Here is a 26,868-nt window from a genome sequence, read left to right on the forward strand (position 1 = left end):
TGAGAGGAAAAAAAAAAAAAAAACAAACAAAACTCTTCGAGACAGTTTCTGTGGGAAGTGTGAACCCCCCCAAGGTGCAAGGAGGAGACGGAGCTGCTGGAACGAATCCAGAGGAGGCCATGGAGATGACCTGAGGGCTTGGAGCAGCTCTGGGCAGGCTGAGGGAGTCGGGGTGGTTTGGCCCAAAAAAGGCTCCAGGGAAACCTCAGAGCCCCTTCCAGTGCTCCAGGAAAGCTGAGGAGGGAGTTTGGATGAGGGCCTGGAGGGGTGGGATGAGGGGAATGGCCTCAACCTGACAGAGGGGAGATCTTGAGAGGAATTCTTCCCTGGAGGCTGGGGAGCTCCTGTCCCAGGCCCAGGTTGGATGAGGTTTGGAGCTTCCTGGGCTGGTGGGGAAGTCCCTGCCCAGGGGGTTGGAACTGGGTGATCTCTGAGGTCCTTTCCAGCCCAAATGATTCCAGGATTCATTAATTCAGGCAGGCTCCCAGCCCAGTTCACCTCTGAAGGGAAGGACCCCAGAGCTGCCAGCAGGACACTGCAGATTCTCACGTGGAGCACATGGTAAGATACCAAGGATTAGTTCTACTAATATTAACATTTATGTGCAAAACAGAGACCCAAAAGTACATTGTTTGGCAAAGTTTTAAGATTTTCCTTGTAGCTTTTAAAACATTCAGTGGTTTAGCTTCCCACTCTTGGTATGAAGAGTACCAAGTAACCAAGCCTCAGGTTTGTATAAGCTTTTTAATTATGTTCTCTCCATAATGCTGGTGGTCAGCACCAACTTCCTCATCCATTGCAGCAAATGACCCATCTTTCATCTAATAGCTCTTTTGGCATCTGTCCAGGCAGGAGCAAATTAAATGGCCCATTAAGCACTCAACTGCTATGATAACTAATAGATTCAAGGACAGGCTAGTTCATGAGCTGTTCACTTTTTGGTTTTTTTTTTTTTCCTTTTTTTTAATCAACAACTTTATTTAAAAGTACCACTTGTGCTAATTTCTCCTAGAAGAGAAATGCTCAGGCAGAATGCAGGAACAGTAAAAGGGTTCTTGGATCTCAAAGTCTCCCAGCTGCCTGAAATTTAACCAGAACTGAAGTATCTGGTAGCTGCAGCCAGCACTGCTTTGCCTCCCCCTCATGTAGCTGGGGATGCAATGTAAAATTCAATGGTGTTTCCTTAGAAACAAGTAGCAGGCATCCTCAATAAATCCAAGCCCACAACAAACATTCTTCCCTCCCTTTTCAAACACATTTAGTGCAATTTCCAGGCAGAAACACATCCGATTGCTGAGCAATTGGGAGGAAACCTGATACCAGGTTTATTTTGTTAGGTATAAGGTTACAGAAAGCAGCCTGTGCTTGCACAGCAGCTTGCTTTGGTTTGCAGTCCCTGTATCTGTACAAATCAAGTCTTCACCCTTAAAAAGAAAGAAAAATCAGCACAGGTTGTACACCTCATGATGTGGAACTGCTGATCCCTTCCAGACAGACAGAGCTTCTTTTCCCTGCTCTCTCCCTCCTCCCCATACACCTCACAAACATTTTCTCATGCTGCTGCACCACACTTTCTGCACTTTTTCAAGGTTTTAGTCCCTCTATTCCAACCAAACCTACCTCAGGCTTAAGTGAAGATAACAGCAACACAAAGCACCTTATAGAAGGGAGGAAAAAAAACCCCTCAGTTGCCCCAAACGACCTGAAGCCAGAACTGGAAGTTTAATAGTTTAAAATATCTCTTTTGCCCATCGTGTTCTGAACCCTCCTGCAATAGGAGTGCACAGCTGCCTCTTGAGTGGCAACCAGAAAGAAAGTGGACACACAGTGTCACCTAGTGGCACCAGAAAAATCACTGGTTTCCAGGAAGAACACTGGTGTTTCATCCCTCTTTTCCCAGGGTCTTTATTAAAATACTGCCTCTTCCCAAAATCCAGCCTTCAGACTCCCATTTTAATGTAAATGACCAAACTTTATTGAAGTTTTTGGAGTTAGCAGGACTGTTAAGAAAGCAGAATATTTTACACCTCAAGTATAGTAAAGAGCTAATTCTCATGAGAATACAGTACAAATAAAAGCTAATATAAAACAGCATCCTCCTTCCACTGTTCAAGATTTACTTATTTGTAAAATAAATGAAGTCAAGTTTAAAAATGTACTAAGCTTCAATGCTAGCAATCAGAAATTGTCAGTCTTGAGATGGTTTTATTCCAGAGATTTTTGCAATGCAGCATAATTTCACAGCCAGAAGGACAAGATTTAGGGCAGTTTGGTACAAGGAAGATTTCCAAGTTGTCGAAAGGCCTTAAAAATATTATCTGCAGTTTAAAATGAATGATGAACTCAAGTAAAAAAAAGAAAGAAAACAAAAAAACCCAAGCAGAACCAAAACCCCACTTCAAATGCATATGAAATGCACAAGTAATGCCCTGCAGGCTACTGCAGAAGTGTTGATTTGTCCTCAAAGAGATCTGCCAGCCAGCACAGCTTCTGGACATGCACCAAAACACAAGTGTTCCAGCAGTGGGCTCACCATTCCAGTTGCACAGGGAAAAATGAAGAGAGCAGGGAGTCTCCAGCTGATCATTGGCAGTTTCCAGAAAGAAAATCACATTGCTCTTGGTTTTAGAGGCTTTAGTTGTTGGATACTAAGCACAAACATAAATGTTTTTATTATTAAAAAAAACCCCAACAACCAATTGTGCCCTTTACATGCATTAAAGTGCATTAAGTTTTTCAAGCAGGCCAGAAAGTCCCTTTGGAATTGGTCCCTAAGCACTGCAGTAGCATTTGTAGTGGTAAAAACAGTGTGGTCCAGAATGTTGTTTCACAGCCTGGTTTGGGGTGAGGACAGTGAAATTCTGTCAATTGTTAGGGAAGGATGTCCTGAAGCTCAAAAAGGATGAGATGGCAGAAGTATGGAACAGGTCTGATGCTGGGGACAGAGATCACCTGTTGAAGTTATCCCACAGCCCAAATCCTGGTTTCCATGCACCTAAGGATTCTCTTTGCAGGCTTCCAGAATATTTTTCTAGTTGGGATGGTTCCTAGGATTCCCTTAGTGTCCATGTGCAGCATAGCATGGAGGACAGCTGTTTGGTAAAGCTAAAAATACCACTTCAAAAAGGCCCAGCACCTTGCAGCAAGTTTTCTAGGAAAAGGCCAATTTATTCTTCATCATCTTCTTCATAGTAACGATTCCTTTTGATCTGTTCTTCCACAGACAAATCCTCCAGATCTTCCCCCTCCCAGAAACCAACATCTTGGGATTTACGGTTCTGGTTGGATGATTCCTTAGCAGTCCCAAGATGGGCTAAGCTGGAATGCTTAGGAGAATTGGGTTCAAGGAATTCTTCATTTGGAAGCTCCTGCTCTTCCACCCCATGTTCTTCCTCATCTGTCTCTGCATTCACCTGGCCATTTTCTACAAAATTAAGCTCTGCTGTTTTGACAGGAGACAATTCCTGCTCTTCCTCTACGTTTTTCTCTTCAGCACTCTGGATGTTTCTATTCTCAACCTTCTTTTCTTTTTGCTTTTTGTCTACCAGATCCTCACTTCTTTTCAACACTTCTCTCTCTGCCTTAGGAGAAGGAGAATTCTCAGTTTTATGGCCTTTAACAGACACTGTTCTAAATGAGGCTGCAACTGTAAAGGGACGACTCCTTTCCTTCAGGGAGGAAGATCTTCTTAACTTCTTAAGATCCAGATCCACATCCTCTGGCACATCTGGCTTGGAAATCTCTTCTTCTGGGGGCCATTTGGGTTTGAGTACTTTGATGCCCTCATCTAAGGCACTTCCTTGAATACTCTGGTCAGATGGAGGTGGCCAGGCAATCCTGAGCTTTTTTGTTTCTGCTGGTTTCTCTTCTCTCTCAGGCACAGCTGAAGCTTTTGCTTCCATGCTTGCTGCCAGAATTCCTACTTTTGCAATTGGAGCATCCTCTACTCCTGGGCTTTGGGGACTTTCTGTTGCATTTACACCATGGACAGTTTTCTCTGGGGATTCTTCACATTCAGTTTTGCCTGCCCATAATTCCTTGTGTGGTTTGTGTCCAAAGCCTTCATCATAATTGCCTTTAGCTTTGAAGAGCTGATTGAAGTGAGGCTTGCAGTAAATATTCCCACGCAGAGATGCATATGTCCCAAGACTGCTCAAGGAAACATGAAGTCAAATGTTAGCATTCTGTCCCTCAGGATGGCTTTCTACTTCAGTGATGTTACTGAAGAGCTCCAGAGCTTTCCTGAGCTTGTACAGCCCTCTTTCCAAGCCTCCAAACTACAAAGTTGGACATTTTTCCCCTACATAAAAGGTTTAGAAACAGACTGCACCAAGTGCAGAAGCCTCTGGCAGAGCTAAGGCTGTATTACCACTCTAATTCACTGGATTATGGTTGCCTCCAGCTCAGCTAAGCCTGAACAGCACCTTGCTCAGCTGCAGAAGGGGAAAGTTGCACTCCTGGAGGAAAGGAAAGGGAACAAAATACTGACCTGAGTTTGCTGTTGCAGTAGGAGCAGCGGAAGCAGCTGATGTGGAACACTTGCTGGTTGGCAAAGAGCCTTTCCATTGGGTACACTGTCTTCTGACACCCCACACAGGACTCCTTCACTGGCAACTGAAATTTCTACAGGGAAAAGAAAAAGCTTGTGAGCTGGAAAAATTCATCCAGGCTTGGTAATGGGCCAAGTTTTGCCCCCAGTGAATTCCCCAGCTGAATCACCACAAGTTGAGCAATGGGTGAGGAGGAACAATGAAAATACTAAAACTCAGTCACAGCTTTCACTGAGCCAGTTGCCAAAAAGCTGTCTAAATCCATTTCTGAAACACCAATTCTTCTTTACAGGAAAATGGGGAGGAAACATTCAGGTAGGCTACAGGCAGGATGAGACTTACCCAAATGAAAAAATAGGGTAGAAAAGGAGCTGGAATAACCTTAAAATAAAAGGTAGGGATTGGGAGGGGAAAGGAGTGCAGCTGGCTGCTCAATGGTTTGGCTAAATACTCTCTTTTAAAGAGAAGCACAGATGCAGGCAGCAGCAAACACTTCTGACTTCATTTGTGAGCAATTCCATTTCTATCCCAAAGAAATTAAACCCAAGTTTTAAGACATGCAGCTCTCAAACTTGACCAAGACTCAAAGTGAGAAGAGCTCTGAGGTTAAAGAGCTACAACTGGTTGTGTGCTCACCAAGAGAATTTCCTGAGAGTTTGGTGCAAGGGTAAACTTTGACACTTAGGAGTCAAGTGTCACTGCTGTGCTGTATGGCAAAGATTTTGGAATTTTTTTTTGCTGAAAGAAAAATAACTTAGTTGAAAAACTGGCAGTCTCAGGCTGCATGTTGATTACAACTACTGCAGCAGAAGGGTAAAAAGGTGCCTGTGTTCCATTCCCCAGGTCTGCAGAGACACACTGACATTGTAGCTTTTCTGGGACAAAAAATGACCTGCTCTAAACTTCCTAAAAAGCTTTAAGAAAATATGATGGCTAAAGAACAAACAGGAAGATCACAGGAAGACATAATTACAGCAATTAATTTATAACAGACTAGAAACAATGATTAGGCAATGAAAGTTACAGTATGTGAGGGACAGATTGCTGAAGACAGAGCCAGCTGAAGGTTTGTCACAACCATAAAACCTGCTGCCAATTTAATTCCAGTTTAATAGGTATTTCAATTTAAGGCACAGGTTGAAGTTTTTGTAGATTGAAGTTCTAATTACCGTGACAGCTTGACCAACCAAAGTTCAGAGTTCTTTTGGCAAAAAAAAAAAAAAATTCCATCATTTCTAGGTGCTGCCAAGACTTCTAAATTCTGAGTTGCTAAATGACAACTCAGAAAATGAAAATTTACTCTGCCCCAGGGAGCAAGAGAGCAACAATTTGCTTGCCCATTAAAAAGCAACTCTCCCTGGAAGATATTTTTTGCAAGATAAGGTGCTGGCACCTGCTTCTGCAATGCACATCCCCATCCAAGAAGAGGAACTTACTTGTTGAACAATGAGCCCTACGTGTGATGGCATTTTTGGGGTGTGAAGAGAAAGAAATTCCTTCCCAGGCATACTACAAAACAAGTAGGAGCTACAGGAGGAAGGTGAGGCCCAAGATATTTATATATATATCTATAAAAACACTTGAGAGAAAGCTGAGAGTTGAGCTCACATTAGGAGGGAAGCAGAAGGCAGGAGTAGAGGTTAGGAACCAAGAACAGGAAACAGAAGCTGGAAGAGACAAATAGGAACCTTCCATGAATAAACAGCATCTGGGTTTCTATCTCAGCAGTGCAGCATCTAAAGCAGTAAACAAGGTAAAGGACTAAAATGGTTCTAACAATATCAAGAGAGAGCACAGAGGACCAAGACACACGGGTTGTGTTTATCTGGTTTTATGTGCTGTAAAAGTCTGAGATTACAAAAATTCTCTGGGCAGCTCTCATTTTGCACTCTGGCATCTCCAGAGCCCTGGGCAGCCACATCCCCCTGGTCTTCAGCACGAGGTCAGTGCTGTTCCTCTCAAAGATGGGGAAAACAACAAAAGCAGAGTTGTTTCCTCAGGAGTGAGCCAGGAAGTCTGTGGCAGCCCAGGGAACAGGCATCCCAACTCCAGACAGCACATGTGACAAGTACAGTGTGATCAGAATGTTCAGCACTGCCATTTGTGTGTCTAATAAGATTAGCAAATGCAGTCCTAGCCAAGGGGTTCTCCATCTGCTTTGTATCTGATGGCTCCCACTAAAGAAAATGAATCATAGAATCCTAGAATCCTAGGGGTTGGAAGGGACCTGGAAAGATCATCTAGTCCAACCCCCCCTGCCAGAGCAGGGCCCCCTAGAGTACATCCCCTAGGAACGTGTCCAGGTGGGTTTTGAATGTCTCCAGTGAAGGAGACTCCACAACCCCCCTGGGCAGCCTGTTCCAGGGCTCTGTCACCCTTACAGTAAAAAAATTTTTTCTGATATTCAACTTGAACCTCCTATGCTCCAATTGACACCCATTACCCCTTGTCCTATCACTGGTCACCACTGAGAAAAGCCTAACTCCATCTCCCTGACACTCACCCCTTACATATTTGAAAACATTGATGAGGTCACCCCTCAGTCTCCTTTTCTCCAAACTAAAGAGCCCCAGCTCCCTCAGCCTTTCCTCATAAGGGAGATGTTCCACTCCCTTAATCATCTCAGTAGCTCTGTGCTGGACTCTTTCAAGCACTTCCCTGTCCTTCTTGAACTGAGGGGCCCAGAACTGGACACAATACTCCAGGTGTGGCCTCACCAATGCAGAATAGAGGGGGAGGAGAACCTCTCTTGACCTACTAACCACCCCCTTTCTAATGCACCCCAGGATGCCATTGGCCTTCTTGGCCACAAGGGCACATTGCTGGCTCATGGGCATCTTCTTCCTCACAGGAATTCTGCTGGATCCCTTCCCAGCCTCCTTGCTCTTCTCTGGACCTGCTCCAGCACCTCAAGCTCCTTCCTGAGCTGAGGGGCCCAGAACTGGACACAGGACTCAAGCTGTGGCCTCCCCAGGGCTGAGCACAGGGGCAGAATCCCTTCCCTGGACCTGCTGGCCACGCTGTTCCTGAGCCAGCCCAGGATGCCATTGGCCTTCTTGGCCACAAGGGCACATTGCTGGCTCATGGTCAAATGGAACATTAAAGACTTGGCACTGGGAATGCCAAACCCAATCTTTGTGGAGTCAGCCACCAGAGTGCCCTTCCTGCCCTCCCAACTGCAGTTACCTTGGGAGCAGCTGGAAGAGGAGGCTGGAAAGTCAAATCCCAGCCTCAGAAAGTCTCAAGAGTAGTCTCAGGACCTCAGGGCCAGCCCCTGGCACTGACTTGACAAGAAGCAAAAGACAAGCCCTGATACCATCCCCCCCTCAGCCCCCTTTTCCCACAGACAGCACACTCAGGCCACTCAAATCTTTGAAGAAAAACTCTCAGTTTTGAGCATCTTTTCCATCTGGTATTCAAGTTCCCTCATGGACACGTTTTCAGGAAAACAGATTGGATATTGACACAGCTACTGCCAGACCCTTTGTGACCACATTAAGGCTTTTCAGTATTAAATAGAGAAGTTTGTTGTTTGTAACCATCAGCAAGGTTTGAGAATTAACAGTTGCTTTACCTTCACTGCTTTGGGTGGAGATGCATCTGTCTGGCCAACTGGTTTAGAACCAAAGTTTTGCTGCTTTGTGCTGACAGGTTTCTGGACTTCTGTCTCTCTCTCCAAATTTTGTCCAACTAAGGGAGCAGAGGAGGAAAAAAAAGAATTCTGTAACTTGAAAACCATGCAAGGCTTGTGCTCCTAAGACAGAAATCCTGCCAGCTGAGGGATAACACAGTTTTTCTTGAACATCTCTTATTAAAGCTCTAGATCTAGGTTTTTAAACATGATTGTTCTACTCCTCTGATTTCCCAGGAAAGTTAGGGTGATTTGTAGAGGAAACTCAGATACAGGGAGCCACTATCTAACCTCCAGGAACTGTTCTTCATTTCTGCAAAGTGCTCACATGTAAAGCTAAGGCAAGTTTTTATTGGGTCAACTTTATCTTTTGCCAGGATTGATCTTAAGCATCCTACACACAACTGGGCAGCTGGTGCTTCTTTTTTCTTCTTGCTTTGCTTTTCTTGAGGCAGGAGAACAAGTGCTTACCATTGCTATCATCTAGAAGACCAGAGTGGAAGGACAAGCTGTTCTCACCCCCAGAAACCTGCAAGAGAGAATATTAGACAACTAACACCTTTCATCTGCTGCAATCTGAACAGTCATGGCCTGAGGAACACACACAGCCTGACCACCCTGGGGGCACACAAAGGTATTTTTTGTGGTGTAAGGCACAAGGCAGAGTCCAGCTGACTGCAGGGAATGTCAGTGATTCCTACCAGGTAGACATTCTCATCATTTTACAGCTCTTGGAATGTTCAGATCATCTGCTGGAGCATTCACACACACAAACATCACATTTTTGTTCTCTCAAACCCCTGCAGTTTGTACATTTTTATTTGTCAATCTTCAGAAATCCTTCTTGATTTCACTGGTGCACATCCCAGGTTTTCAGGCTTGGGAAGTCCCTGACACCAAGGTCAGGACAAACATGCCTGGACCTCTTCTGTTTATCCTCTTCCAGAAACACAACTTTTCAGAAGGGTACTGTAACAAGATTAAGTGCAAATCATCCCTCATTCACTCAAGCAACTGAAGTTTGCAGATTAATGAGGTAATGAGGAAAGAAATTACATATATTAACATTCTCTGGTTTACTGAAGAAATAACTACAGCATGAGTAAGAAGTGAAATGGTGTGTTCTGAGTTAGAAAAATCACATAGCTGAAAAATGACAGAGAAGGTTAGCAAGTTCCTTTTGTTTCCTTTTTGCCAGAGGATTTCCCATTTCTGATCATTTCTACTATTAACTTTAATCAAGCTTCTTTCCAAAGCTCACCATGGCATTTCAAAAGGCTCTCAACACCATGCTCTGCTCAGGTTCCTGGACATCTCACCAACCAACCCCACAATTAAAGCCAAACAGAAGAAATTTAATCCCAATCTTCCAGGGATGTCCTGTCATTTAACAATTAAATGCCAATTAAATTAAAGCCAAACAGAAGAAATTTAATCCCAATCTTCCAGGGATGTCCTGTCATTTAACAGGGGGTCTTTTACTCTACTCACCTTCTAGCAAACAACCAGCTGAACATAAATGAAGCTGCTCAGCTGTCAGAGAGGAACAGCTGAGAGAGGAACAGCAACCATTTGGCCCCTTGCCCAAGGAAGGCTGGAAAGCTCTAAAAGCTCTCCTGGCATTAGGCTGCCACGTGTTCAGAATGGCTGGAATACACAGTAACCCAATTATTATTCTGCTACTTTTATCCCTCTGCTGTCCCCAGTTTAGTACACAAATGCTTGAGTGCACTTTATTATCTTCTAATTCACAGGGTAATTTAGGCTCAGTTTACAGCTGAAGTTCAAAACCAGGAAAACAAACCCAAACTGGCATTCTCAGTTACCTTAACCAAAATTTAGCCACTAACTGCAGAGGAAACAGTGACAAACTCCTTATATTTGTGTCACACAAAGCTTCTGGGGGGGTTTTTCTGGTGTAGTTTCTTTGGTTTATAGAAAAAGAAACAAAATCCACAAACAAAAATAAAGACCTAGCTGGGGATCATCTTTTTACAGTTAAGAAAGATGACAAAAATTTTGTAGGTGGCTTTATCATTGTCAAGGGGAGAGTAAAAATAAATCAGAACCACCTCCTCCCTAAACCATCAGAGGTTTAAGGCTTCAGCTACTGAAGCCATCAGATAACACAAAGGTTTTATCCTGAAGGACTCAGTCACTCTACAGGCATTTCACTACTGAGGAGCCAGGAAAACTCCTGAAAACTCCAAGAAAAATCAAAAAACTCCAAGAAAAATCAAAATTTCTCTCTAGATATTCACAACTGCTTAGAAGTCTTCCACAGAGACTTGCTAGCTTATGGTTCAGGTGCAGTCCAACATAATAAAAAAAATAAATAAAGGAATTCTGCAGCATTTATCTGTCTCAGCTGCTCATATTCAGTTTCTAATGGCATGTGGAACATCAGCTGTGCTTCTACAGTTCCACTCAAAGTGAAGTCCTTGATGAGCATCTTACCTTCTCCCCATCCTGACAGGAACTGGAGTCCTCAAGACTTGGTGGCATATTCTCCTTCTGCTCAGATTTGTAATTCTTGAGTTCACTTTCACTGGTTTGAGTCTCATTCTAGAGAATAAAGCACTTGAAAGGTGACAGGTTCTTTTCCCCTAGGAAAGCACTTGTTTTCTGTTTTCCTCAGAATCTTTTAAAATAATGTTTTCCTAATACATACTGAGATAATTAAAGGAAAGGGCATAAAAATCTATACAGACTTAGTGATATATTTTAATGAAGAAAAAAAGATGGGACTGTGGAATTTTGATATTCTCTCTGGAGGTAATGCCAGCATTTTCCTAACAATCCCTTTTCTCTACTTCCAGAATCCTGTTGAAAATCAACTCTGTTTCTCCTGCTCAATCCATATTTTCCTTTTCCAGAACCATTAACTTTTCATTTGGCATTATGAATATTTCAAGACAAGCACTATCTGAAACATTCTGTAACCTAAAAAAATCCAATTTGACATAAAAGCAAATCCTGCCCTTGCCTCAGTACTACTCAAAACCCTAATTCTGTTACTGACTGAGATTTTTGTTCTTGACAAACCCATTTTCACAAAAGGAGCTTTCAGACTTTTCTTTTTTTTTTTTTTTTTAAAGTGAAACCTCGTGTTTCTTTCACAGGAGACAAGATAATGGGAGGAAGACTCGTGCCTTTCACAAGGCCTCCTCTCTGCAATGAAAGAGAGGAGCAGCCAAATGCCAGCACCAGCATCTTACTGGATTTTGCAGACAAGTCTGGAAAAAACCAAACACTTCTGATAGGTATGTAATTCCCTGGTAGAATTTTAATGTAGAGATCTCTAATATTCTGTGCATCCTCCTTCCCCCTCCTGCCTGCATCACTTGCAATGCTCTAGAAATTCTCACCTTCACTCTCACCAACAAAGTATCTGTAATTTTTAATCCAGGCCTAATTACACCTCAAAATACTTGTTTTTGTGAGAGATGGTGGCTTTCCTGTGTGGCACAGATGTGACACCTTTTCAGAGAAGTGCAAACACCACACTGCCATTTCAAAAGAGCCCTGAGTGGCTTTGTCAGCAGGGAGGGAGAAGATCCAAGAGCTCTGGGATACAGAAGCTCTTGCAGACACCACACTGCACAGGGAGGGCTGCCCTAAATCCAAAGAAATTTTGCCAAATGGAATGTCCTAAAAGCATCAGGACACTCAAACAGTTGGGGATGGCAAAGAGGAGTCTCAGGAGACATCTATGGTAAATCTCTTCCCATTAAGACATCATTTAGGGGATCAGCCACCACTGTGAGCCACAAACTGGCAAAGGGCAAGGTTGCAAACTGAATCCAGGGAAAAACAGGATGCAGAAATCAGCAATTAGCAGTTAATCAGATTTGTTGCACTGGCTGCAATTACTTTCTATTCATGCAGTGAAGTTTACTCTACTTTCCTTCCCAAGGAAAGGGAATTTCCTTGGGAGAATTAAGAGCCACACTGCATATGAAACTGAGAAACCATTTCAGCTGGGTGGGGACTTGTTCCCCTCTGCAAAGATACCCAGGAAGGATACACTCTCCCAAAGCTCAAGAGCCATCAGTTTTTGCTTTTATTTTCAGTGCAAGTTTCCTAACCTAAAAAGACCTATCCTCATAAAATTTATTGCTCTGGTTAATAAAAGTCATACACCAGCAATAAAAGTTCCCATCATTAAGCAAAAGCATCAGTTCCAGCAAATGTACTTTAGCACTTTTTAACCAAACCTTGGACTCTTGCAATCTCTTCAGCTGCAATATTTTACCATGTTTCATTAAATGCTCATTTCCTGATCAAATATCTACAAAATTGGCACAGGTTCATTCCCTCAAGAGTCTAATTGGACTCAGGATTAATGGGTGAGAAGACAAGAAGGGAGGAAAACTGACTGGAGATCCCAAAGATCTCTGCAGGCCAAGACACTGCATGACACTCCAAGTCCCTTCATCTTATTCTGCCTCAGTTTCCACTGCCCTACAGCTACTGCACAACACAGAGTTGAGTTTGTTGTTATTTTTTTAAACAAAACTAAAACCAGCTAAACATGCAATGAGAAAAAGAGCATCAGCTGTGCTTCAGAAGGGCCTCAGAGTTCCTACTTTGGAATTAACTTCAAGATCACTCCAGGAAGATGCAAATACTTATTTCTTCCTGCAATACTTAGACACAGAACTTCATCAGAAACAACTCCTCTGGGCACAAAGTTAATTTAAAAAAAATCTACTTCTCCACAAGCCCAAAAGCAGACTTACCATGGGCACTGTGGAACTGCCCTGCTTGGACACAGCTGCCTGATATTTTGCCAGCCTATCCTTGATTGAAGTTTCTGATAAACGAGGCATCTCCAGGCTTTTCTTGCTCTCTGCCTTATCTGGGCTGGGTGCTGGACTGGTATCTGCAAGATGTCCTGAAAAAAAAAAAAAGGACTACATGAATAAAGGGTAACTTTCAGGAACAGACCTGTCTACAGAAAGGTTTTTGCTGTCAGACTGTAGCCAAATAGGTTTCAAAACCCAGTTCCTGTGACTGCTCTGCTACCTAATTTCTTTCCAGACTGCTCAGGTCTTCAGTAATAATAATTGTTCAATAAAGAATGATTAAAAAAATCATGCCATTGATTAGCTAGGGGCCTTGAATGACTAAGAAGTTAGATTAATCAATAAGGCCCCTCTTGGGGACAAGGAATTTAAGGAATTTTTGCCATTCTCTCCAGCATTGCTCAAACCAGGACACAATGTGCCTCACTAAGCAGTAAGACAGAGCATTAGACATAGCCTGGAAACACCAAGAATTGTAAATGCTTTGTTAGAAAAGTCTCCAAGCACACAGAACCCACAACATTTCCTGACAGCAGAAGGGCAGCTGTAGTTCCCCACACCTGGACAGGGCAGGAGGGATGAGATTTAAAGCAGGACAGAAGACAACATATTGCCTTGTCTGTCTGCTCACTACTTTCTCAATTAGCTTGACTATTAGATGTAGGTCTAGGATTAAGACCCAGGTTAAAAATGGGTTCCATTAACTTGCTGGTGATCTCCTCTGCCTTGGGTTTACTGTGCTGAAGGATGCAGTAGTTTAAAATTCACACCAAGACTGAATTTAATGTTCCCATGATGGACTTTACAGATGGAAGATGCCTTCCTTTCCTTCCCCCCCTGAAAGGCAAAAGTCATTTCTGTGCAAAGTAATTTTATTTTATAAACTAAACCCCAAAATTCAGATGAGGAGCTTTACTGACCTGATGCACTGTTGCTCTTCTCTCCCTGGCCAGCATCAAAGTCCTCAGAAGAGAGGCTGTTTTCAGAAATCCTCCTCCCAACTGCTGTCTTCCTCTGGTCTCTAGGGACCTGAGAGACAAAACCCACCACCTATCAGCTGCCTGGACACAGAGATGGTCACATCTAATCCCCTCAGAGGCACAGGTGTCACTAGCAAATCTGCTTTACTGGAATAAACACGTCTGGCAGGTGACATCTCATTTGACCAACACAGAGTACCTGACCCTCTGGAACCTGGAAACACTTGAAGAGGTCAGTAGCCACCCTGTGACAAGTTCCCTTTGTGGGAAGGTCAGACATAAAGGCACAAAATTTCAGTTGAGATTTTTTTCCATTTCTTTTGTTCAAAGTCGTTTTATGAAGATTTAAAATCAGAAAGAAAAAAAAAAAAAAGGATGAAATGAGTGAGCTATCAAAAAATCTGAATTTATTTTCAGCAACAGAAAGAATAATAAAGTGTTCAAATTACTAAAGTAACCTAAGCTAGCTAGTTATTTGTTTTGATAGCTCATATATTTGGTACCAAATAATTCCCTAATTAAGTCTGATAAGGCTGAAACAGGAAAGTGCTAGAGATAAATATTCTCAGATCTCCAGGATAATCACTGCCTGGCTGCAGTGCTGGTCAGGGCATTCTGTAGCCCTGCTGCTCTGGTTGGCTCCATCAGATTTGATACTCATTTGTTGAGACCAACTCCCCAGAATCTTAGTGCTCAAGAAAAGAAATTATGAAAAGCAATTTCATCAGCTTTGATAAATGCTCCTGAAGTGCAGAGTTCAGTTTGACTTCACCAAGCCATGAGTTCCTCACAGCTGAGGGTCAGTCTATAAAATACTGGAAGGGGACAGATCTTTGTTCTCTCCCTGGGAAGAGTTAAATCACAATCCAGTTGGAAATGAAGTCTGAGGCTAATGCAGGGAAAAAGGCAGGTTTGGCAAGATGCTCCAGCCACACAGTCTCCCCAACCCCCAACTTCTAACAAGTTGCTTATTTGCTGGTCACCAAACTGAAGGAAATTCCAAAGTTTTACTTTAACAGGACTGCACTGTAAGATAATCACTGTAAAAAATCAGTCTCCTTTGGCATAGAAATCAGCAACTTCACTGGGAAAGGAAAATGCAGCTGGAAAAGCTCTTTTTCCATTAGCATGGGAAATATTTTCTATTTCTGTGGTTTAAGACTTCAGTAACTTTTCTTACTGGAAAAGAGCTTAGCTATGACAAGCCTTTTCCTTCTATTGAGTGTGTTGATAGGTTCAGTTTGGGAGTGTCTGCACACTTGTAAGGACTTGCAAATTCCCCACTCTGTGCACACTGTCCTTAGATGATTCTTATTCAGTCTCAGCTCCAGTGTCACCTTCAGAAGTCTAAAGTTCTTACAGCTCAAAAATTTGTCCCTCAAAGGGTCCAGCTTTTGATTGCTGTACAAAGATCATTACAGGCAGAATAACCCCAGAGTAATAAGGAAAAAAAAAATTTCCACGAAGGGAAGATGAAGGAGTTCTCCTGTTACAATTAACAGAATGACCAACCAGAGGTAATCAGGGTGATTATGGTTCAGGGAAGGTAACACCTTTTGCATGAAGAAATCCCCAACTCTCAACCCTATGCCTGTGCTGCTCAGTTCCAGTTCCCATGGCACAGCTTCTGCTGCTTGCAAAATGAGATAAAATCCTCCTCCTGTCTGGAAACCCCCAAGGTTCTAAGACAAAAGAGGTGAGTGCAAAGGTACCACAAACAGAGTTAGCAGTGTTTTGCCTGGGGCACAAAGAGTTGTTGGGCAAAAGACCAACTAAAAGTTACACCTATTTTATTCTATATTAACTGTGTCAAATGTGACCCTGCACATGAGGCTACACAAGGCAGTGTTTGCCTTAAAGAAAAAAAAAAAACAACAAAACAACAACCACCAACCAACTTGGAGACAACTTTGTAAGAAATTCTGCAGATCTGTCTGATCTTCCCTGTATCTGCTTCTCTTATCACTTCCAGGACGAGTTCTTCAAATTGATAAAAGATCTGATGTTCAGTCTTGAACCAATCCAGACTGACTTGCCTGCCTTTCATGTACTTGGAACATTTTTTTTTCCATGAAGATGCAAGGAAAAAAAAAAATCTGCTTTGTATCTCAATTGCAGAAGACAAAGCAAGATCTGAATGAATCAACTGGGAGGTTTTGCTTATAACCCAGAAAATGAGAATCAGTTTGTCTGGAGTGGGTGACAGAGTCAGGAAATCCAGGCTCTCATCTGGATTCTTGCCACAGACTTGCCCAGCAACCAGGCAAGTCATTTTATCTTTGTGAAGTTACTGCCATGGGGCTTCTTAGCTTATACAGATGTTTTGTCAGCACGTCCACCATAAGCCTGAAGTAAATAGCAAGGAAAATTCCTCTCTCTCAGCTGAAGCCTGGCTTGCACTTAAATCAGAGGCTCAGCAATGGAGAGAGTTCAGAAAAACCATGAAGAGGCAACTGCAGAGCTTCCAACCTCACCCCAGTGCTGCAGTTGCTTCCTACCTTAGTGAAAAAAATCTGTCCTCATAGCCCCAAGGATCTGCATTGTACAGGACTGCATGACATCATCCTCCAGCCCCCAGATAAATTCCCAGAAATCTGACAATAGTGCTTTCTAATTACAAAGGCACCCCCTCCCCCCAGACACTTACACTTTAGAGCTCTTTGTGCTTTTTCTCTTGGAAAATTAAAAAGTAACCAGATGAACTTGGAACAGAGCATCATTTTAATCTAACCTGCATGGTTTCATACCTACAGTCTGGTGTTTACTGTGTTCAATGGCTTTTCAACAATATTTGAACCACTAACCTTGATAGAAATATCAGTTCCATATTCAGTCAGCTTCCCAACTATTTATTCCCCAGGCTAAGATAAAGTTACTTGGAGCCCATTTGCCAAACGGGACTTCCCTGCAGAATCCTGACTGATTAATCCCGAGGCAGGAATTCAGAGAAGAGAGCACCACCCTTCAGTGGATGTGATGGTAAGGGCAGCTCTCAGATCACGACAAAGACTACAAAAAAACCTAAAAAAAGCAGTTTTGAAACTACTACACCCAGACCCAACCCGGGCTTTATCACCGGAGTGCTCCTCTGAAGCTTTTCACTGTTACAGATTTCACCAACTTTTGTACAAAATTTGTTTGGTTTACTTAATACCGAAAGAAACCCACCCGCAGTAAAACAAAGCCAGGAGTAGAGGAAACTATGAGAAAGCTGGAAAATCCACCAGCATCAAGGCCTCAGGACTGTGTTGCAAGTCCCTCGCATATGCAACTCATTTTCTAGTTAGGCAATTCTCCCCGGGGACACCAGTCTGCAGTCCACATGCAGGATCAGATTTCATGAGCAGTTGTAGGAAAATGCAAACCCTCTGCATTTGCAAGTCAAAACCAGTGAAGGCAGGAGCTATCTCTGCTTAGTTTTCCTTCCCCTAAGGATTTTTTTTTTTTTTTTTCCTCTTTTTTTCGGGAAGAAACTTTTGTTAAGATACCGAGAGCACAGGAAGGGACAGAAGGGAGTAAATCAGAGGATTTACATCTCTCTGTACGTGCCTCTGTGTGACTCACATACTGATAGGTACACATAAAACCCCTCCTAATTCTGGCAGCATTTCCATCTCAGCTGCAACCACCCCAGATCGCTGAGCTCACTTCTTTACTTTTATATATATTTACATCTTACACACTTCATCTTAATCGTCAGCCAAGGTAGAAACGGTGCAAACTCGCTTTTTAAAAAACCAGCTTAATGAATTCCACACTTATTTCCCTCTCTCAAATTGCACCCCTTTCACTGAAACGCCTTCCAACTAAACCCCAATGAATACAATTATTTCCAGAGTCAATAGTTCAGAGCCACTCCCTCCGGGCACTTTTCCTGATGCCCCGGAGGCAGCAGAGTCGGAATTTCTCTGAAGATTTGAAGGGACAGAGCCTTACCTTGGGCTGAGCCGCTTCACCCTTTTCAAACATCATCTTCAGTTTGGTGAGGGGGACGTTGTATTTCTCGATCTTCCCCGCAGGCTCCGCGGTTTCGCTGCCTTCGGGTTTTTCCACCTCTCGGGGCTCTCTCAGACAGTTTTCCATGGTACCACTCTGGGCTGAGTGGACTTTCAACTTTCTGTTGTCCCCACCGGGGCCCTGCAAGTGCCCAAGGATGCTGGAAGGGCTCTGGGGCTCAGATGTGGCACCAACCCCCAGGTTTTGCTCCACTTCTGGGGGAGAAACTGGACCGGTCCCGGTTCCCTTGTGCCGAACCTTAGCACAGCCGCTCCGGAGTGTTTCCTTCCCAAACTCTGCTCCCAGCACTGGATTCTCCCACTTTTTCTTCAGTACACTCAGATTCCCTCTTTTAAAATGAGGGGGAAGATTTTCTGCGTTCTACAAAGAAGGAGAAAAAAAAAAAAAAAAAAAGTTAATTCCAGTTCTATGCCTGCTGAAGCATTAAAGCACTTCCTTTCTATGCCAGAGGAAGTTAAAGGCTCAGTCCTGAGCTCAGCTCCCTGCTTTCTCAGCCAGCTGTGAATGGTTACAACTGTGCCGCATGCAGAAAGCATCCAGGATAGGAAAGGAAGGAGGGGGGAGAAGAGAAAAGTCAGGAGCTAAAGCAGGAAGTGAGCAAACAGGATGATGGCCTTATAAGGGAAAAGGGAGTCGAGCTTTAATGAGTTAAATGACACACAAAAGGCTTCAATCTACACATCAAGGAAAAGGGGACCAAAAATCCAGGCAAGGGTCTCTAGTCCTAGAACAAACAAGAGCAGAATGGGGGGGAATGAGGAGCCCCATGGAGCCCCATGAGGAATGGGGGGGTCTGCCAAATGTTGCAGTGTCTTCCAGCTGGTCCAGAAGACAACAATTAGAAGGCCTTCCAAAAAAGCTCCAGATCAGCTTTCAGAAACCACTGCTTCTTTGGAGTTAGGTATTCCTCCTCTCAGTCAACAGCAGCCTTTTAGTTAACAAGAGATCTGTCTTCAGTATTTCATCCCATGTATTGTCAGGCTTAAGCTAAGCACTGACAACAAAAGTCTTTTTGCTCCCGTTTATAAACCCCAGATCATTTGCTGGAATTTTCCACCTCTTTCCCACCAAACACTGACAGCTCTCAGCAGGATGCACACACACACACACACACAACTCACAAGCACTGCCTTACCACTCAGATGGAACTACATGGAGCAGCAGTACTTCTGTTTAAATCATTTCAGACTAGTTTTGCTTACAAGTAGTTATTTCTCCCCAGACTAACAGACCAGCCCAAGTTTGAGTCATTCAAACCTCATACCTGCCACCAGTGCATTTTTGCCATCTCTCCCTTCTGGAGACCACAGTGCATCAAACTTCCTGCAAGTGGAACAGGTCTGCCAGGCTTACAGGAACTAAGCTGGATTAGCAGCTATATTGGGATTTAAGTCTCTCACCCTATTACTCTTCTGGTCACATTTTGAACACTGCTTTGTAAATTAACTTGAATCTATCTAGACTTCCAAAATATCACCTTGTTTGCTGACTGTACTTGAAAGAAAAGTACTAAATTTATAAGGCAAATAATAGAAATACTCAAAATAGAGTGCAGCAGGAACACCTCTGGAACTGACACCTATGGAGGCCCAACATATCCCATAACACAAGTCATTCTTCCTTGGGGTTTGCCTGTTCCCTGATCACACAGGCAATAAAAAAAAAATTAAGAGACATTTTTACAGTGCTTATTTTACCACAGATATATCCCAAACAGAAAAAGAGTAATTTGCCAAGCACTCAAGAGATTGAGGCAGCATGGTCTAGCAAAGACTTACCCAAATATCCTGAAAATATTGACAGTCTTTTTAAATAAAAATTCATCTGAGGATCAGCTTATACAAAGGCCTGCAGGCTGGGTTCCTGGTATGAAACCAGGGCCCCTGACCCCAGAAGGGCAGCAAGGGCAATGTCATTTACAGGAGGGAATGTGAGGCTGCAACAAAGCCAGGCAGGATGGCTCTCCCTCATCCAGGGGCATTTTGAACCCTGTAAGCCACTTCAGAGCAGATCCTCCCTCCTTAATGGATTCTCCAGCTATCAAAAACATACAGGTTGGATTTCAGAGAGGCTGGAAGCTCCTTGAAGCAGACTTTTAAATTTAGTTAAGAAAGGAAAAGGTACCACACAACTGCCTCCAGCTAAGAAGGAGGAGATGGATGTTCATGTGTTGTGGTTAATTCATTTTGCCTTTTGCTCAGGAGCAAATTGGTGATTCAACACATGGCTTTGGGCAAGGAACTTCCTTTTCTTTCATTCACATTGGGAAAGGGTAGGGAGAAGGAGTGGAAAGCAAGCACTATGGCTAAGCCAAGTGTTCTGTAGGAAACAGGGCAGCAACTTGGCTATTGCAAAAATCATCTGTGACAGAAATGTGGAGTGAGGGGATCAGTTCTGATTGCAGGTTGGTTCTTATTGCCTAGGAAACAAATACATACACTTCTTCTTTTCTCAGCAGTGGCTTCTTCAGCTGCTTTCTGATACCTTTGAGATAGAGAAAAGAGAGAGAAAAACCCCACAGTTTTTAACCAGAACACTGAATGCTCTTGAAGACAGCTGAGCTTCCCCCCCCCATCAAGAATTCTGTGCACTTCCCAAAACCTATCAAATAAAACTAGAGGCAAATAATCCCTGAACAATGCAAAGTGACAAACACATTTTAAGTCTTCCAGTTTACAATAACAACACACATTAATATTTTTCATTACCTAAGCACTCTGAATCTCAAATACAAACCATTTACCTTGGAATAGCTGCATTGTTTCTGTCACCCAGCTGTCTGCTGTGCCCCCTTTGCAGGAATAACTCAGCTATTTATACAGCAGCTGCTGAATCCTAACAAATTACAGCTTGGCATAAGCAGGAAATCTACATAAATGCCAGTTTATTTTACTATGCTGGGTTGTAAACTGCACCAATTCAGCAGTTGCTTCATGAGCAGCTGAACCAGCCCAGCAGTGGAAAGAGTAATCACAGCCCTCTGAAGATAAACCACCCTGGATCAGGAATCAAAGTCCTTTAAGAAGCTGTAGAAAACTCCTAGAAATCTGCACTCCACTCCATTGGCCATGAGCACATGGACCATGATCCTGGGACTGGGCAAGGTGACTTCACTTTGCTCTTGAAATGCACAAATTAGTCAGATGTGACAACTTTTGCCATCTGTTAAGTACAGCTCTGTTTTTCTAAGAGAAGAAACATCACCCAGTGTCTGCTTGGGCAAATGATGTTCCTGTTTTGCTAATTTGTGCAATTCTCCTTTTGATACATCTGTGAATATGTTACAGGCAGTAAAAGAGACACTAATAACAGCAATCAGGTTTTACATAATTGTACATAGTGTACATCAATGGCTCAGTTCCTTCTATGAAAAAAATTATTCTATGCAGAAACCTGCTATTTCCTATTTTTTTCTTGAGGAAGATTGTTTGGGGTGGTGTTGTTTTTGGTTTTTTTTTTTTTTCTGCTGTGACTGTTATGCACCTATTTAGATTTCTGCTTTTGTTATACAAGAAAGCAGACAAGTTGCACCCTTATTTCTTTCTGCTCTACAGGCTGCATTTATTGTACAGGGTGAAAGCTGCTCCAGGAGTGTAGCTGGCCCTCTAATCAATGCAAACATATTCACTTATGTCTCTGTACTATAAAAGTTACAAAATTTGAACAAGACATGCTAAAAAAGTAAGTTTATGAAGGAAGAGAGATCAGAGTGGGAGAAACAACACAGAGAAACAGGGATGAAAGTTGAGTTCCCCCATGGAAAACAAACAGGGATGGAAGAGTCCCAGGCAGCACTTTGGGAGTCTCTGCTGTTGCAATCTCTGAGTGACAAAACTCATCACCTCAACACTCCAGGGAATGACAAAAGATGTTCTCACATACAAACATTTAGGTAAAAGCAATTTGTAACAATTCTGTTCCCCACTGTGAGGGTCAGTGCTGCCAAAGCCAGTACCAGGGCCATGTTTTTCCAAGGAGCTGACATTGCTGATGGAAAAGACCCTACTTGATTAAGGAATAGCAGTTTGGATTACTTCCAGTAAGCCCTTTTCAAAGGATTATCAACATTTAGTAAGATGAGCAGGTTCAGTAATCAAGCTTCAATGAGCAAATAAATTACCTTAAGAGGAGTGGCCAAAGCAAGCAGCTTCTCCCTAGGACAGAGCTCTTAATGAGTAACTTGGAGCTATTTGTGTAAAGTCCAGATTGCAATTAGCCTCTTCCCATAAACTCCAGAAAGTTTCTCTCACACTCAAGATGTAAATACACCAAACCTGCCACTGTTCAAGGTACCAGCTGCAACCTCCTCATGGCACTTACTTGGAGAACCTCTCCATGAGAGCTGAGGACTTATTCTTGTTGACCAGAGAAAGCTCTTTTGCAGTGATTTTCAAAGACTGGGAAGCCCATTGTCTTCTGCTAAAAGGGGAAGGCTCCATCTTATCACCACAAATACCTGCTCAGAAAGAAAGAAGAGGGTCAGGCAACATGAATTAGGTGAGCAGAAAAATAGTTTCACTAAATTATTCAAATTAAGTCCCTGTTCAGGTGCTACCAGCATGCTATTGCTACCAAGTCCTCATCATTCAGGGTCTTGTCTGTAACTGACTTGAAAGAAAAGGCATCAGATTAAAATTATCATTTTCCCTGCAGATGTCATTGAGGTGGTCCTTTGGTACAAACACTAGCCACAAAGAAAGGGGTGAGAGAGAAGCTGTAAACCAGAAGAGGAGTGAGAAGCAAGCTGTGACTGAAGAGGATGCCAATGGTGAGCTCTGTTTCTTACACACATGGGCTCCAGGAAACCTTAATATGCCCTCTCTTGTTCTGGTTTCTTACCCAAATATCCTGGCATTTATGTAAGAAGGCTTGAGTTATGAAACCTAAGAGGATGTAATTCCTATGCAGAGTTTTCATTCACTCTGGTGGTGATGACTCTCAACACAGCAGCCATTTCCTCTGGAAGCTGAAACAAGTTGGTTAGCTAAAAGAGTAGTTTTAACTACCCTGTCCTGCTGTAAATGGGAGGAGATTTTGTCCAGCTTTTCAACCACAGGTGCCAACAAGACTACACGGATTTATTTATTTTTTACATATTTAGTTTTCCTTTGTGAAGGAGGAAAGGAGGGGAAGCTGATTTAAAGAGTTCTCTGATAAGACAAAAATAAAGCTTGTAGGGCAACGCCTTTCTCTTTTTCCTCTTTTCTTTTATCCCTGGTCTTGTGGCACACAATGCCTGCAGCAAGTGCAGTAACTGATCCTACAGTGCTAACATCAGGCAGGCTGATCCCTTCCTTGTGTTTTCCATCAATTTCTTTAACTGATTTGCACCATTAGGTTATGGAACTCTGGAATTCTGAGTACAGATCTGCTTGACCACACTGTAAACAGAAACACCTTAATAGCCAAGTTGATGCAAACACAGTAAATCAAACACAGGAAAGGCCATGTTTCCAAAACCCTTGGAGGTGTCTAATACAGCTGCTCACAAATGCCAAAAATTGGGGATTCTGCAAGCCCTCAGTCCAGAAGAATTCAGCTGCAGAAAGAGGAGTCTCCGTGATTTTGGGAAGCTCAGCAATTCCCTGTGTGGAAAAGGGAGCTCTGGGGCTGTGAAGTGCTGGAATCAACACTCCAGGAATTCTGCAGTGCTGCACCCTGCTGCTGCACAGAGATAAAACAGGCAGCAGGTGATGGGCACAAGGCTGTCCTGGGGGTTTTGTCAGGTAAAAGGGGATTTCTCCAGCATTCCTTAATTCACCTGATGTAATGGAGACAGTGGCACACCATGCCAGCACATTTTTTTTCAGGATAGTGATTTAGATGGTGCTTTCAGATACACAAGTTGAACTCCTGTGGCAAATGAGAAAAGTGAAGCTATTTTTTCTTGAGATGTTGGAACTCCCTAGAACTACTTATCAGTGCTCCATTTCCACTTCCAGTTTCAGACTCCCAATCTCCCACTTGAGGCAGTCTCTGAAATGCATCCAGCACCCCTTCCAACTGCTGAGAGAACCTCAGACTGCAGAGTTTTTTTCTGAAATTTGTGCTTTCCTGGAAACGTTTTGCATCTCCAAGTTACCCTCTTCTGTTAACCAGCAAACTTCTGTCCAGACTGGACCAGCAGAAGGATGCTCTCTACTGGGATAGCTTAAAATAGCCACCAACCTTTGCCAATGGCACAACTGGTCATCCACTTTATGATTAATCTTGAGCCAAAAGGAGATCACCTGAAGCCCCACTTTGCAGTTTCAATTGCCTTTCATGAAACAGAGTCAGTTTTGCCCAGGAAACAGTAGCAGGGCATTCATGAGAAGCCTCCCTTGGCAGAGATAACAAGTTGCTCATTGACACACACCTTAGAGGGAAGGACAGTTGCAGTCAAATACTGAGAAAACAAAATCCAGTTTAATTGTGCAGAAAATAAGCCTGATTTTTATGCCCAAGCATTCCACTGCAGCTTGCAGTGCTCCCTGTTTGTGGATGCTTTTTCTCCCATTGTGTTTTTGTTCAGTTCCATTTTCTCCATGATAGGCACAGGTACATTAAGACAATCAGGCCTGTCTTGACAAAAATCTCTTTATAAAGGCAGCAGCTGTTGCTAGGGTGTTCAAATGGAAAGTTAAGAAGCATGCAGAGAATCCCAGTCACTAGAAAAAGACATAAACCAGAACTCTAAGATGCCCTGAAACTTGTGCTCCCACATTTTTAGCATCATTCCACACTCCTAACCCCTTCCCATATGCTCAGAGTTTCATCACATTCAGACACCTCTGTACTTTTTTGCTGCTCCTTCTGAAGAATTTATCCCAAGTCATTTCAGCAAACCCTCCTTATTGTGCCTGGTAAAATTTTACCTGGATTGTGAGCACTCTGCACATCACAAGAGAGATGGGTTAAGTTAGATGCAGGAATCCAGAGGAGGGGACAGGGAATCCAGAATTGGGCAAGATGTTAAGGAAGAGCAGGACCCCGAACCCATCTCCAAAAATTTTAACACCAGAATAAAGATCCATATATTTGGAAAGACCCTGAAAGGAAATCTTTCCCTTAACACCTGTCCCAAACCGGGCTGATTTATTAGAGGTGCTTCAAAGGGCTGCAGAGGGGGACATGTCCTTAGCAAAGAGCACCTTGGGCACCAGGGGAGAACACGGAGCCCCCAGCAGCGAAAAGGGGACCCCCCCCCCGCGAACCCGCACCCCCCAAACCCCCCCGGCCCGGCCCCAAACCGCGGGCAGCGACGGGACCGGAGCGGGGCTGTCCCTGTCCCTCCCTTAGGTCACCGGGTACCCCCGAAGGAGCCGCGGGGCTGAACCCCGGAGCTCCGGGGCACCCCCCGGCCCTACCGCCCCAGCTCCGCTGCCAACGGGGCCGAGCACCGGGCTCGGGAGGGAAAGCCCGGAGGGACGCGCTTGAACCCGCCTCCGGGACGCGTAACGGGCTCCAGGCACCCACACGGCCCCGCGCAACCCGCGCCCCAACACCGCGGATACCGCGGCCCAGCGCTCGGCGGAAGCCCCCGCTTTGGGCAGCCCCGCGGTGGTCCCGGTACCGGTGCTATCCCCAAGCCCTCCCCATTTTTAAGTCCCCCCCCGGTCCCACAGACAGAGCCCGCGCCCTCTCCCTTCCCTCCCTCTCCCCACGCACCTGCGGGACCGCGGGCGGCTCCGCACGCACCTGTCGCGAACGAGGCGGCGACTGCGGCCCCGCACCGGCGGCGGCACCGGGAGCGGCCGAGGCCCCGCCCCTTGCCCCGCCCCTTTCGGGACTCGCCCCCTCCCATCTGGCCCCGCCCACTTTCCGGTGGGGTCTTGAGGGGGTGCGCGTGCGCTTCCCGCCTTTTTTCCCCGGCGGTGCTGAGGGGGGAGGCGTCCGCGCGACGCTTCCCTCAGCCCTGAGGGGACGGGCGGGAAAAGGAGCGGAGCGGGCGCGTTGTGCCGTTTTTCCCTCTTATCCCCCCCAAACCAACCCCTTCTTGCGTGTCCCGGTAGTGCGTGTGCGCATCCCTGAACACCCAAAGGGTGAGTTCGGGCTTTGCGGGCCCCCAGGTTCCTCCCGAGCCCTGTGAGAAGGGAGGGAAGGGCGGCCGGGCGTGGGTTGTCACCTCCTCCCAGGGTCAGCCCCGTGTGGGGGGTTCAGAAGTGTCTCGGAGCTGTGGTGAGAGGAGAGAGTTGGGTGTGTTAGGTGGTGGTGGGGTCTCCCACAGATTTGGTTGGTTTGGAAACAAGAAAAAGGGTTTTCAGCAGGCGAACTCGATAACCTGCATTCCTGAGATACTGGAAAGTTCGTCTGTCTTCATTAGCATGAGATGAGTGTGTGCTCTGCAGCCAGCGCAGAGGCTCCTCAAGATGTTTATCTCAACAATGTACTTTCAGGAACAGCTGTAGGTGTTTGTTTCTTTTTCTTCCCGTGTTATTCTTCATAACTTTTTAAATACCGAATCCCTGACTTAAGACAAAATAATTGCAAAAGACAAAATCGGTGCTATGCCTCAGTTACTTAATGTGGCTTTTGCCATCTCCAGAGCTTTGCTTTGAGCTGTTCCTCATTCCCAGCCGTGTTCTGTGCTTGCAGAGCAGCTCCTGGACCTCCACCAGATCCCCTGGCCATGAAGACAGGAAGTGACTAGTGAAAATTAATTTGCTGCTGTTATTTTTATAGCAATCTCAGCACTGACACATGAAACGTACTCATTCCAGTAAAACGCCTGAATTATGGCCCAGAAAAACACCTAATTGTAAATTGCAGGCTCCTGAGCTTGAACAGCAAAGTGATCTGTGTACTGGAGGTATGTCCAGGTGGAACAGATGTGACACTCACTGCAGTATGTCAGATGAACTCATATGTGCTGCTATTAAATGCATGACTTGGACAGGAAA

The 26,868-nt window shown here is 44.2% G+C and overlaps 1 protein-coding gene and 1 long non-coding RNA gene across 9 annotated transcripts; one reads left to right on the forward strand and one right to left on the reverse strand.

Annotated features, from left to right (window-relative positions):
- Nucleotides 1-1,951: 1,951 nt before the first annotated feature.
- On the reverse strand, nucleotides 1,952-25,738 carry LIMA1 (LIM domain and actin binding 1). 8 transcript variants are annotated; one of them, XM_071729500.1, is made up of 12 exons: nucleotides 24,217-24,325; nucleotides 22,307-22,442; nucleotides 20,425-20,470; nucleotides 18,224-18,346; nucleotides 17,906-18,106; nucleotides 13,910-14,018; nucleotides 12,924-13,078; nucleotides 10,639-10,746; nucleotides 8,653-8,710; nucleotides 8,125-8,240; nucleotides 4,490-4,623; nucleotides 1,952-4,149 (listed from the first exon to the last, which is right to left on the reverse strand). In XM_071729500.1, exons 2-12 carry the CDS (start codon nucleotides 22,423-22,425, stop codon nucleotides 3,168-3,170), a joined length of 2,151 nt encoding a protein of 716 aa, XP_071585601.1. In that variant the 5' UTR covers nucleotides 22,426-22,442; nucleotides 24,217-24,325; the 3' UTR covers nucleotides 1,952-3,167. The 8 variants fall into 8 exon arrangements, with proteins under 8 accessions (XP_071585601.1, XP_071585603.1, XP_071585602.1 ...); XM_071729502.1 differs by lacking the exon at nucleotides 24,217-24,325 and adding an exon at nucleotides 25,667-25,738 and having other exon boundaries at nucleotides 17,906-18,346; XM_071729501.1 differs by lacking the exon at nucleotides 24,217-24,325 and adding an exon at nucleotides 25,637-25,734 and having other exon boundaries at nucleotides 17,906-18,346.
- LOC139789077 (uncharacterized) lies at nucleotides 16,744-26,868 on the forward strand. Its single transcript, XR_011723022.1, has 3 exons — nucleotides 16,744-16,948; nucleotides 22,640-22,754; nucleotides 26,564-26,868. It is a non-coding gene; the product is annotated as an uncharacterized lncRNA (long non-coding RNA).

The sequence above is a fragment of the Heliangelus exortis genome, chromosome 31, assembly GCF_036169615.1.
Source record: "Heliangelus exortis chromosome 31, bHelExo1.hap1, whole genome shotgun sequence".
Lineage (NCBI taxonomy): Eukaryota > Metazoa > Chordata > Aves > Apodiformes > Trochilidae > Heliangelus > Heliangelus exortis.